The following is a 12,469-nucleotide window of genomic DNA, read 5'->3' as shown; positions in this document are numbered from 1 at the left end:
TTTTTCCTGCTGGATTTGGATGTGCTGGTCTGTATAAACAGCGTTTGGCTTTAAGCTGACAGAGGGCAGGTTTAGATTAGGAATTAGAAAGAAATTCTTCCCTGTGAGGGTGTGAGGCACAGGTTACCCAGAGAAGCTGTGGATGCTTCATCCCTGGCAGTGTTCCAGGCCAGGCTGGACAGGGCTTAGAGCAGCCAGGTCTAGTGGAGATGTCCCTGCTCATGGCACGGGGGCGCTGGAAAGAGGTGTTCTTTAATATCTCAACTCAAACCGTTCTGCGGTTCTATAATGATAGAATCACAAAGCGATGACAGAATAGAGTGACGGCCCGTGACTACGCCGTGCAGAACTCCAGAGGTCACGGATGGAGTTTTTGGGAAGGTCAGCGGTTTGTACTCCCGCATCCCCCTCCTTCCCGCACCCCGCCGCGGCCAGCGGACAACGGAGGTGAGAGGAGGAGGAGAAGGAGGAAGAAGATGAGGAGCGGGGCGACCACGGGCGTGGAGCCGCGGCCGGGCGGGGAGGAAGGCGGGCGGAAAGGAGGAATGAAGGAGGGATGAAGGAGGGATGAAGGAGGGATGAAGGAGGGATGAAGGAGGGATGGAGGCGGGCGGTGGGCGGGCGCGGGGCGGTGGCAGCCGGGGAATCAGCCGGGCGCCCCGCGGACCATTCGCGACCGGCGGCGGCGGCGGCGGCATCGGCGCGGGGCTCGGCGCGGTGCCCCCGCGGGCAGGGCTGGCAGCGGCGGCCGCCCCGTCCCCGGCGATGAAGGCGAGCCCCGTGGCGAGCGCCGCGGCGGCGGCGGCGGGGCCGGGGCAGGCGGCGGGGGGACCCGCGGGGGCACCGCGGGAGCCCGATGCTCGCTGGCGGGAGAAGGGCGAAGCGGAGGCGGAGAGGCAGCGCACCCGGGAGCGGCTGGAGGCCACGCTGGCCGGGCTGGGCGAGCTGGAGTACCTGCGGCAGCGGCAGGAGCTGCTGGTGAAGAGCCTCCTGCTGCGGCGGCCGGCGGGAGCGGGGCCCGGGGCGCAGGGCGGCCGCGGGGAGCCGGCGGGAGAGGGGCCAGCGCCGCGCAGCCTGGAGGAGAAGTTCCTGGAGGAGAACATCCTCCTCCTGCGGAGGCAGCTGGTGAGCGGGGGCGGGGGGCACCGCGGGATGCGAGTGGCGATCGCCGGGAGATGCGGACAGGGAGCGCGGGGGATGCTGGCCGGGAGTGCCGCGGGATGCGCGGCCGCTCGGTGCTCCCGTGTCGGTGTGACCCGCGGCTGCTGCCTGCGGAGAGACGTGAAAGGAGCTGGGAAGCCCCAGCTGGAAGCACCCCCGCCCCGCTGTCACCCGGCACGGCGGAGAGCCGCTGACAGCTCGGGGGTGCACGGGTCGTGCCGGCGTTGTGCCGGTGGCCGCACGGTTCCCGTCGGGTCCCGGAGCCAGGCCGGCGGTCCCACTTCCATTCATGGCAAAAGAGGCGCCGGCGTTGCCATGAATGGAAGTTGGGAGCCAGCTCCCGGGTCCCAGCTCCGAGAGGAGGCTGCGGGCGCTCGGGCACCGGCAGGATCGGGCCCCTAAAGAAGGGATGCTTTTGTTGGAAGACGCCTTTTGGAGCTGGTGTGGGGAGAGATGGAGGGCGGCATGAAGCGGCAGATCATTTTTCAATGAAAATAGCGTACAGCTGTGCCTGGCGCTCTTTGTGCGCGGCTCAGCATTTGCTTTCACCCAGGGAGAAGTAGGATTGCGTGATTTATTTCCCTCATTTTTTTCTTTTCCCCACCCCCCGTTTTTCCTCCTTTTTTAAAAAAAGATTTATTTTTTTTTTCTGCTGAAACGGGGCTGGCCGTCGGCCGAGAGCCGTAGTGAAGGACCACGGAATCATTACCAAAAAAAAAAAAAAAAAAAAAAAAAAAAAAAAAAAAAAAAAGAGAGAGACCAGAAAAAGTCGGGGATTTGTGGTAGCACTTTAATTTGTGCACTTGACATTGCAGATTGGAACCAGATGCGGTGCCGACTGGGGGAGGGGGCGCTGGTGGCAGTAGGTGGCGCAGCGAAGTCATCCCTTAAACCCATCACCTCCGCCAGCCTGGCTGCCAGCCAGCCCCAGCTCCCGCAGGAATGAGGGAGAAGGCTTAGGATCTCCCCTTTGGCTCTCCAAAGGATGGAGTTAAACGCCAGCGCATCTTCAACCAGTGCTTGCCAGTGCTTTTAGCATTTGCTCTCCTTTTGCCCAAGGCCAGGCTGGACAGGGCTCTGAGCAATCTGGTCTAGTGTCCCCATGGCAAGGACATGAGATGATCTTTGGGGTCCTTTCCAACCCAAACCATTCTGTGAATCTGTGATTCTATGACTGGTCCACTCTGTGGAAAAGATTATCCTGGATTTAACAGGTTTAGAACTAGTCCAGCTATGAGCATCAGAAGTCATTGCAATAAATGTATCAGAGCACCCTGGGTGCCAGGCAAATGATGCACTCGAAGAAACAAAAGTAGATGAACCTTCCTCCTGCCTCCTCCACTTTCCCCACAGCAAGAGCAATTAAAGGGTATGAAGCTGAACAGATGATGGATAAGCAACATTATAATACACAGGGGGAAACTGATTGTGTTGACCGTGGGTTAATGAGTGCCTTGCAAAATAATTTCTTATTGCTTATTTTATGCCATCAAATTACCTTCATAAATAGCCTTAGAATTCATCTCACAGCAATTTCATACAATTATAATGGGAGAAGAGGAAGAATTACTCTTCCTTCCTGCTGCACTGCAAAACTAATAAAAGGGCTGTGATCCCAGCCCTGGGAATCTTGCTCTCTGGATGGTGGACTCTGAGCTCATAATGTGCAGCAGAACAAGGCGGTTCCCACAGCACAGGCACTTGTTGGCAGAGCTGTTTGGTGCCATTGTGTGAGCAGATGTGATCTCTGAGTAACACCAGTGTGGTGGGGAACGTGCCCTGCTAGGCTGGCACGGCCGTCCTTGCCCGTTCCATGTGCACAGGTCTGGTTTGGCCGTATCACACAATCCAGCTTTGTTCTTACAGCTGTGGTCAGCACAGCCCATTGGTCTTCCTGAACTGTGGAACATGCTCCTCATGCAGAACTGGCTGGAACAGGCTGGGATGAAGTGCCTGCGTATTTTTTCACTTAAGTATTTATCCAGAGCATCCATCTAAAATGTCAGGGCTTTGTTCGATTTTTATATAAAAGAATATCCACAAGGTGTTTCACAGTGCTTAGATAGAGAAGCCTGTTGATCCTTGGGACCCCTCCACATCTGCCCCACTGAAGGAGCTGATGTTCTTTGTCCTCTTCTTTTGCAGAACTGCTTGAGGAGGAGGGATGCTGGGCTATTAAATCAGTTGCAAGAGCTGGATAAGCAAATAAGTGATCTCCGCCTGGACGTGGAAAAAACGACAGATGAACACCTGGAGACAGACAGTCGTCCAAGTTCAGGTAAGGGCAGTGCTCAGCAAAATGCAGCCTCCCTTGGGACCTGGAATTGAACTGCCTGTAGATTTTAGTGCTGGAGTTTTCAGTACTGCAGCAGTAAATGTCTACATCTCATTCACGCTCTGGTAATGAATTCCTACTAACAGAGTTCACTGCCCACTGGAAAGGCTGCTGTTTGCTTCTTTCAGAGGAGCATTTCAAGCTTAATTAGATTTTTAGTGTTTTGGGCATTTGTTTTTTCAAGGTTACCCCCACATTAGTTCAAAAAGTTCTAATTGTCCTATATATTAGGGAGGAGGATGAAGGAAAAATGGTGAAAGGAAGCAGCACCATCAGGAGGAAGATATCAAAAGTGGTCATACAGTCAGAAAGGAGCACGGAATCAAACAATTTCATCCTCCATATACTGAATTCCATCTCATTCTAACTGTGTTGAAGCCAGTAAGTGGTATTTAACTAAGGGGAGCCTTTCCTAGAGGCCTCTAGACTTGTTCTGAACACACTAAAAAAGTGAAGAACCCTCCAACTTGCAATTGTTAAAGCCATTGCTAATTTCTGGTCTGAATCTGACTTGTTCCAGCACTGATATTTTTTATATCCTTTTCTCCCCTAAAGAAAGGTCTTTTTTAATACCCAGCCTTTCCTCCTCTTGAAGGTGCTATACAGTATATTCCTGGCTTTTATTTGATGAGCTAAACAGGTCAAGTTCTTGAAGTCATTCTTTTTAAGGCATTTTTCCAAGCTCCTAAATAGCTCGGTGGCCTCTTTCCAATTTTTCAGCTTTGTTTTAAGCATGCTGGATTCAAGGACTGGGCTCACCATTCGAATGTTTCTTACCAGGGCCATGTAGACTGCTGAAGTCATTTCCCTGCTGCTATTCATTAGCCCCTTTGTGCATCCAACAATCTCATTAGCTTTTTTTGCCATATCATTAAGCTTGATTGAGCTGCTCTTCCATGCTGACTAAGCCCTTTCCAGGATTATTGTTTTTCAGGATGCATCCCCATTCTGTAGGCATGCTCTGCATTCCTTATTCCTAAATGAACAATTTAAATTTTGGTTGTGGTGTGTCCTTTTTTCCTTGAGTAGTCCCAGTTTACCAGGAAAATTAAATTTGATGAATATGTACATTATTTACCATTTTTCTTCTTTCTTGTCATCCACAAACATTATGTTTAGCTCCAGAACTTTGAGGAAAGTAATGGATAGCATTGGGTCCGTTTTACAGTTAAGTAATAGTTGGAGAGTCTGTCTTGGAAGTATAACACTCTATTAAATGAGTGGGCTCCCAAACACAGCCTGGATCCTTGTCGCTAAAATCTGAAAATCCCTGTAAGGGTTAGAACCCCAGCCCTTGTCAAGTTAAAAAAAATTCCATATGCTAAGATATGTTCTTCTGTTTTAAGTGCTTTACTTTTAAACAGGGTAAATTCATGGCAATAAGGATATTACTAAATTGTTGGCTGTTTTTAGGGTGACTGAATGAAATCCCATAACTACCCTGTATTAGGGTAAGCCAACTCAAACACCAGCTCGACTGCCTTTCTAGGGACACAAATAGTAACTTTGTGTAGACATAACTAATATAAATCCAAACTCTTATTTTTATAGGGTTTTATGAGCTGAGTGATGGAGCTTCTGGATCGCTTTCCAATTCATCTAACTCTGTCTTCAGTGAGTGTTTATCCAGTTGCCATTCTAGCACTTGCTTTTGCAGCCCTTTGGAGGCAACACTGAATATCTCAGATGGACGCCCTAAATCTGCAGGTATAGTAAAAGCAGGTCGAATACATCATACTCCAGGAGGTGGCTTTGGCTTTGGAAATACTGCCTCAGGAGTACCTGGGTTGGATTAACCCTTTTTCCTTTCATGTGCCATATTATGCTCTGAAAAGATCCCAGTGCCTCTCACGTACATGGGTCATGAGGCAGGACTGTTTGCCCTCCACTGGTCCTGCTTTGCACATGAGTATGTCACTCTAAACACATGAAAATGGCATGTGAAACTCTGACAGCTGCTCTACCCAGCAGAGGGCAGTGGTACCTGTACACAGAAACACATCAGTCAGCTGATTTCTCTTTCTTTAGAAAAGCATTTTTTAGTGAATAACAATAATTAACGATGGCTCTTAGCCATGTCATCATTAAAGTCACAGAGTAAGGAGCTAGCTACAGGTTTTAGGGGGTCAGAGCACATGTTTTTAGCTGTCATTTTGTCAATTTTGATGGTCCTTGATCCCCGGGTGAGCATGGTGAGGTGTGTCCTGCACTTATATAGTATAGACAAAGAGACACCATGAACAGGCCAGGTACATTTTGTCTCTTTGGCAGAGAGCTGTGAACTTTCCTTCCTGTGAACTTCAGACACCAGTCTGAAGATGCAAGCCTTGATTTGTAGGATGGTTCAATAGGAACCTGTTCATCTGTTCTCCAGAAAAGACTCTTCAATAGGACTGTTGTGATCAAGTGCTATTGACTGCAGACATTTTCAAAAGCTTTAGCTGATTCTGGGCTGGGGAGGATGATTCCAGCCTCAGTATTTCCAATTTGCATTCTGCTCTTTAAGGTTAACTTATAGTGATTTGTTGTGAATCAAGGACAGAATAATTCATGATCTTCTGTTTCTAAACTGGGAAAATACAGCCTGGGATGCATTCATTCTGAGATGCTGACAACTCCTCTAATTTTTTCTGTGAGCAGCTCAAGGTAATTTAATGCTCCCTATTGTAAGGTATATGTGACCTTCATGGGCCATACATTAAAAAAAAAAAAAACAACAAAAAAACCCAAAAACACACAAGTAATTCCAGCTGATTGCATTGCTGTTTTTTCTGTGTACACCTCAAAAACCTAAACCTCTCTTTATTCATACTGTCTCACTTTCAGGGATGAAATTTCACAAGCTGACAAATTTCAAAAATGTCTTTTTTGTCAATGTTCCTTGAAGCCAACATAGAATTTAGGAAATGTAGGAAAACTGAGAGGTGATCTGGAGGAAGTTTATGCTCTTAACTTCTCTGTTCTTCCCCTCCTGCTCACACAAGAACATCACTCTCTCAGCAAATTTCATAAATGCTCATGAGACCTCTTTGAAATAAACCTTAGATAAGTGATGAACACTGAGCAATCCAATTGGAGTACCCTGGCTGAAGTTTCCAGCCCAAGGGCAGAAAACAGGACTGGCAGAGGATCATTTTGATTGTACCCCTGCCCAAGAAGACAAGGGCAACTTAAGCTTAAAAAATAATAATCATCTTAGGTGCTTGGGTGGAAGCCCTGCTCTTAAGGCTGCTTACCTGTCTAGTAAGCTGCTTAGCCATTAAATCTGACTCATGCATTTTGAAACACACTGGATTTCTCTGGCAGAACTCTCTTTGCAGAGCCAAGGCTAGGATGTCAGCTGGATTGACCTGCACTCCTTGTACTTGTGTCAAAACATGAGCCTGTTTCCCATTCTTTAACCCCTTAACACTCAAAAGGAGCAGCTGTTATTACTATTGGCATTGCTATAAATATCATGTTAATAATAGTGGTAACAATAATAAAAGCAACAGTAAAATTAAGTCTGGATTTTTTCCCTGACCCAGGACATGCTTGAAAGAATCCAGAATTTAAATTTTTCAATAAGCTACAAGAATTAATTGTTCTCTCGTCTGTATTTTTTATGTTTCTCTTTGTATTTAAAATTCATATGTGCTGAGGCCTGCAGAGAGTTTCACAGGTGACTGTGTAACACATGAGACCCTTGCAGACTTCTGGGTGGCTTGAAAGGAAGATAGGAAGATCTTAACAACCTGGGCCCAGGTTTGAAACCAATGTACATGTTCTCATTAGGGCTGTGATTTTTATTGTTTTAGCCATGTGGTCATAGTGGGGTAAATCCCGCAGAGGTGCAGTGACAGGGAGACCCACAGAAGGGTAGTGCTGCTTTTTATATTGCTTGAACAGCACCCCGGTTGCAAAGTTGCTGCTGCTGTAGTTAAAGCTTTGCACCGTGCGTGTAGATGGACCGGCGTCCTTGGCAGCACATTAAAAACGTAGCACAGCTGTCCCTGGCAGGCTCTCTAAACTCTTCTAAAATGCCTTTCAGATCTCATAGGCTGGATGGACTATAATAAGGAAGGCCAGCATGAGGACCAGACCGCAGGCTCTGTCTGTCGCTCTTTGTCCACACCGCACTCAAATTCCCTCGATGTCGTTGCAGATGTACATCCCAAGTACCAGTGCGATCTGGTGTCTAAAAACGGGAACGACATCTACCGCTACCCCAGCCCGCTCCACGCCGTGGCCGTGCAGAGCCCCATGTTCCTTCTCCCCGTGACTGAGAACCCCCAGCGAGAAGAGGAGAGGCTCCCTTGCGATATGAGCGACGTTTGCACCCCATCCGAAATGGACTCGGGACAATCCGCCAACGCCTTCCCCCCACAGAGCTCCTGGCCGGCTCCGTGCCCTTCCACCAGCAAGAGGATAGACAGCTACATCTTAAGCCTGGTTCAGAAAAAGACTCATGCAGTAAGGACTAACAAACCCCGGACGAGTCTCAACGCCGATGCCACCAAAGGCATCTTGAGGCATGGGAGCATGTGTGTCCGGCAGCCGGCAGCAATGGTGGCCCACGGCAACGTGGTGAGCCTCAAGAGCTCCAAGCCGGTGTGTTTGCCTCCCGGTGGGGCCCCCGCTCCCGACCACACGGCTCCCTCCCCGTTAAAGCAGAGGCCGAGGGAGCTGGCTGGGGAGCAGCCGGAGAGTAGAAAAGCCCCTTTGCCAGCAGCTTTCCCACCCGGCACAACAGTGGAACTCCAGAGCAAGCACCTGCCGCGGGGCGTCAAACCAGCACCGCCGGAGCTGGGCCGCAACGCCGTGGCCACGGCCGGGGATGTCCCCAAGGAGAACGGCCAGCTCTTTGCTGCGTCTCCCAAAGAGACCCCAGCGAAGCCGGTGGTGCTGCAGCCAGAGAACAGGGTCAGCCAGCCTCCCAAAAAGATCCTGTTGAAGAGCAGCTCGCAGGCAGCTCGCTCCTCGTCACCAGCCGTGGAGGAGAGGCCCGCGCTGGATTTCAAAAGCGAGGGCTCTTCCTCGCAGAGCCTGGATGACGGGCTGCTGGTGAACGCCCAGTACATCCCGGCCCAGCAGCAAAGCATGAAGCTCCACAAAGGCACTCGGAACGTCAAGATTTTGAAAAGCTCTGCATTGAAACACAGGTCCCACCTTGCCAGTGGGGTGGAAAACAGCTCACAGACCTTGCGGGAGAAAGCCAAACTGGTCGGCAAGAAGTGCCGCTTTCCTGAGGAATTGGATACAAATAAGAAACTGAAAAAGCCCTCGTCACGGGGGAAGAGAGGCAGCGGCTTGCCGCTGGAGCCGACCCTCCCGGGCCGGCAGGCCGGCCTGCACAGATCCGCCCTCCGCTCCCACGGGCACGGCCGCGAGGTTGTGGTGGCCAAGCCCAAACACAAGCGTGCCGACTACCGCCGCTGGAAGTCCTCGGCGGAGATCTCCTACGAGGAGGCCCTGCGGAGGGCGAGGAGGAACCGGCGGGAGGGCGTGGGGGTCTACTCACAGGTGCCCCTGCCCTATGTCAGCCCCTACGCCTACGTGGCCAGCGACTCGGAGTACTCGGCCGAGTGCGAGTCCTTGTTCCACTCCACCGTGGTGGACACGAGCGAGGACGAGCAGAGCAACTACACCACGAACTGCTTTGGAGACAGCGAGTCAAGCCTGAGCGAGGTGGAGTTTGTAGGGGAGAGCACAACCACCAGCGACTCTGATGAGAGCGGGGGCCTGATTTGGTCCCAGTTTGTCCAGACGCTCCCCATCCAAACAGTCACGGCGCCGGAGCTGCATGAAAATGCAGCCAAGGCCTTTGTCAAAATCAAAGCCTCCCATAACCTCAAGAAGAAAATCCTCCGCTTTCGGTCAGGCTCCCTGAAACTCATGACGACCGTCTAGTGAGGTGACTTGGTGGAATGTATCTGCTTCTGCTTTTGGAAGCAAGGTGCTTTTTTTTTTTGTACATATTTCCACAGATTTTTTTTTTTTTAAATACAAATATTTAAAACTTATGGTAAATTATGTCACTTGTCTTCAGAACTTGGGTGGATACTAGTGCCTTTTATGTGGTAATAAAAGACCGTTACATTTGTTTAAAAAAAACCCAACAACACAGCACTGCCATTTCAGTGGTGAGCAGCTTCCAGCATGTGGTGTCAGAAGGCTTGGAGAAAAGGATAAAATGTTTCTGGGAATGGATCTTCCTTGTCTAGTTTTTCCAGTTCTGGGTCTTATACAGGATATTGACATCTTAAGGTCATATGTTTTTAGGGAATAAATGGGAGGGAGTGAGGGTGATTCTTCATATTTTTGCTTCTCCTTTTCTGCTGCTGCTGTTGCCACATCTTGAACTTTTTCCTTCTGGTACTCTGGTCTGTTTTTTTCTTTTCTTGTTGATTCTCTTCTTGAAACTCACTCCTGTCCTCCCCCAGCCTTCCCCCACCAGGAAAGGGCTCCTGTCCAATCTGTCTCCGAGGTTAAGTTGCCTTCCCTGGAGTGCACTCTGCTCCAATTTCCTGGGAGTCCTACTGCAGACAGCCGTGGTGTCCAGAGTAAACTGCAGCTGGAGCAGCTGACTAAGGCTTAGTAACTTCATTATATTGTGTAAAACTGCTTTTGATAAAGAAAAAAAAAAAACCCATATGCATGTCACGTGCATGAGTATCAGTAGTTTTAATATTCCTGTTGATGTCCAATTTACTGTACATCATCAATGGCTGTTTTTATATATATCATTGTGTAAATTAATATAACACATCATATGCTGTAATAAACAGTCTGTTTTAATACTTTTTAAAGTTTGTTACGTTGGTGCAGACCCAGTCAGTGCTTTTATTTTGGTGTTGTCACCACTTAGATGTCTCCTGATGTGACTTGTTAATGTTCCTTGCATTTAGCCATGCAGGAAATAGAGCAAGTTTAAAATGCTGCTGTGGACGTGACTTGTGCTTTGAGGGAATTGGCTTGTCATGGCCCCTCTTGTTCTTCTTGTAGCTTGCATTTTTCCAAGGGCAAGGTGGGATTTAGGAGCTCAGAGGTTGTTGCTGATGGGCAGCTCATGTTTCAAAGCAGATGGAAGTATAATAATCCTGCTCTCTGTCTGGATGCTTGCAGACTTTGGTTGGTACAACACAGGGGCAGATGGTTGGTTTCTGTAACCAAATCGATCTGTGGGACACAACAGGTGTCCCCATGGAATGTCCAGTAAGTGAATTCCCAAGAGCTGTGTGCTCTGGGAGCTGGGCTGGGTGGAGGAGAGCATAGGCTGCCTGTCCATGGTGCTGTCTGTAGCTTTGGCTGTTGGCTCTTTTACAACCCTAGCAGGGTCATGGAGGGTGACAATTGGGTCACCCACTGGTTTCTGTCTCAGGCTCTTCCCATGGGACTGGTGGGGAGTCTGGCAGCAAAGGAGAAAGGAGCCCTCCATAGGCAGCACTGCTTCCATTCACAACAAAAGCTTTGGAGCTGCCTGGTGGGAAGGTTGGAGGTTTTGGGCAGGTTGAACGGGTTTCTGCAGGTTCATCTTCTGCTTTGGCATCCACGAAGAAGTGGTCAAACAACTGGAGTGGGTGCTGTGGCTGGTGTGGATTTCAGGGATATGTGTGCAGCCTGTCCATTCCATAGCAAAGTATGAGCAGAGCTTTTCTTTGTGGTTCCTCTGTGTCCTTCCTGCTGTCACCCACCTGAAATACAGAGCAGTTTTTTTTTTTTCCCCAGGTTTCCTTGCATTCCAAATGTAGGAAGGAAAGATCCACTCAGAATTAAATATCTCAGGGAGCAGCTTCTGAGACAGTGGGTACCCTTATTGCTAAGAGGGACGTTTTATTTTTTTAATCTGCAGTGTAGTAAATCCCTATTTGTAATGTCTCATATTCTTTGCTTATTTTTTTGTGTGTTTGTTTGCTTCTTTGTTTTTTTTTTTGTTTTGTTTTGTTTATTTTTTTAATAAGGAGTGGAAAATCAGTTTCTGTAGAAGTTCTGCTGTACATTACCAGTCCGTGGATTCAGTGACCCAGTAAGTCCTTGCACTTCCACCTCCCATGAAACAGCAAAAGCTGTAACTCCCCTTATTTACTCATAACTCTCCTATTACTTTAGACATGGAAAGGCAGCCTGTATATATATAAAAAAATGATATATTGGTTTAGAATAATTCATCCAGAAATTGCTGGACAAAGGCTGTCACTACAGAGAGGGGAGAGAAATAATGTTTTCTGTTAAATATGGCATTGCTGAGGCTAAGCAACAACTTAAAGCCATCCCATTAATAACTGATGGGTGTTATATCAAACAAAGGGAATGTCTTGTGGAAGCTGGTAGTTTCTTTCCTAGAATATCTCTTAATCATGCCATATAATCTCTCTTGGAGCGAGAAAAACGTGCAAATCCCTGTAAATCTCCTCAAAGGTGTGGAAGAGCAGCAGAGAGGATCCTCAGCTGTGCACTCTCTCTGGCTGTAAAGGAGCTGCTGGTGGAAAGACAAACCAACACCCAGTGACATTGGGATGATGAGTTTTTAATTGCAGTGCTATAGCAGATTGCCTTGTACTGGGTGAGGCAGGCTGGTTTTCAAAAGTGAGCTGCTGAATGATTTCTTTTCAGATAATTGAGAAAAAAAAGAAAAGAAAACAACTGGCTTAATATCGCTAAGACTGTATCAGCTGCAGCCACCGTATTCTGCAGCTCTCTTGTTGAATAGCTTAATACCAGACTTGGAAATGGGCTGATGCTATCTCCCTCTTAATTGCATCCGAGTCTTTTCAGTTTGGGGAAGGAATTTTACTTTTCTTACATGATTTAGGTAAGTATCCAGAATCCTTTAAACAGGCCTAGTTTCTTCCATCGACACCCAACCCCCTCCTTTTTTTTTCCCTCTATTTTTTTTTAATAACAAATCTTAGCAGTGCTGGAAAAGTACTTGACATGGTCCCAATACGCAACACACATTCTCATCTCTGGTTCTGATTTAGGAAACACATCTGA

At 48.5% G+C, this 12,469-nt stretch overlaps 1 protein-coding gene across 1 annotated transcript; it reads left to right on the top strand.

Annotated features, from left to right (window-relative positions):
* Window positions 1–765: 765 nt before the first annotated feature.
* On the top strand, window positions 766–9,865 carry DACT1 (dishevelled binding antagonist of beta catenin 1). Its single transcript, XM_062495084.1, has 4 exons — window positions 766–1,125; window positions 3,307–3,439; window positions 5,048–5,203; window positions 7,527–9,865. Exons 1-4 carry the CDS (start codon window positions 766–768, stop codon window positions 9,383–9,385), a joined length of 2,508 nt encoding a protein of 835 aa, XP_062351068.1. The 3' UTR covers window positions 9,386–9,865.
* Window positions 9,866–12,469: the final 2,604 nt, after the last annotated feature.

The sequence above is a fragment of the Cinclus cinclus genome, chromosome 6 (assembly GCF_963662255.1).
Source record: "Cinclus cinclus chromosome 6, bCinCin1.1, whole genome shotgun sequence".
Taxonomy (NCBI): domain Eukaryota; kingdom Metazoa; phylum Chordata; class Aves; order Passeriformes; family Cinclidae; genus Cinclus; species Cinclus cinclus.
The sequence above is the reverse complement of the archived record's forward strand: the minus strand, read 5'-3'. Positions and strand labels throughout refer to the sequence as shown.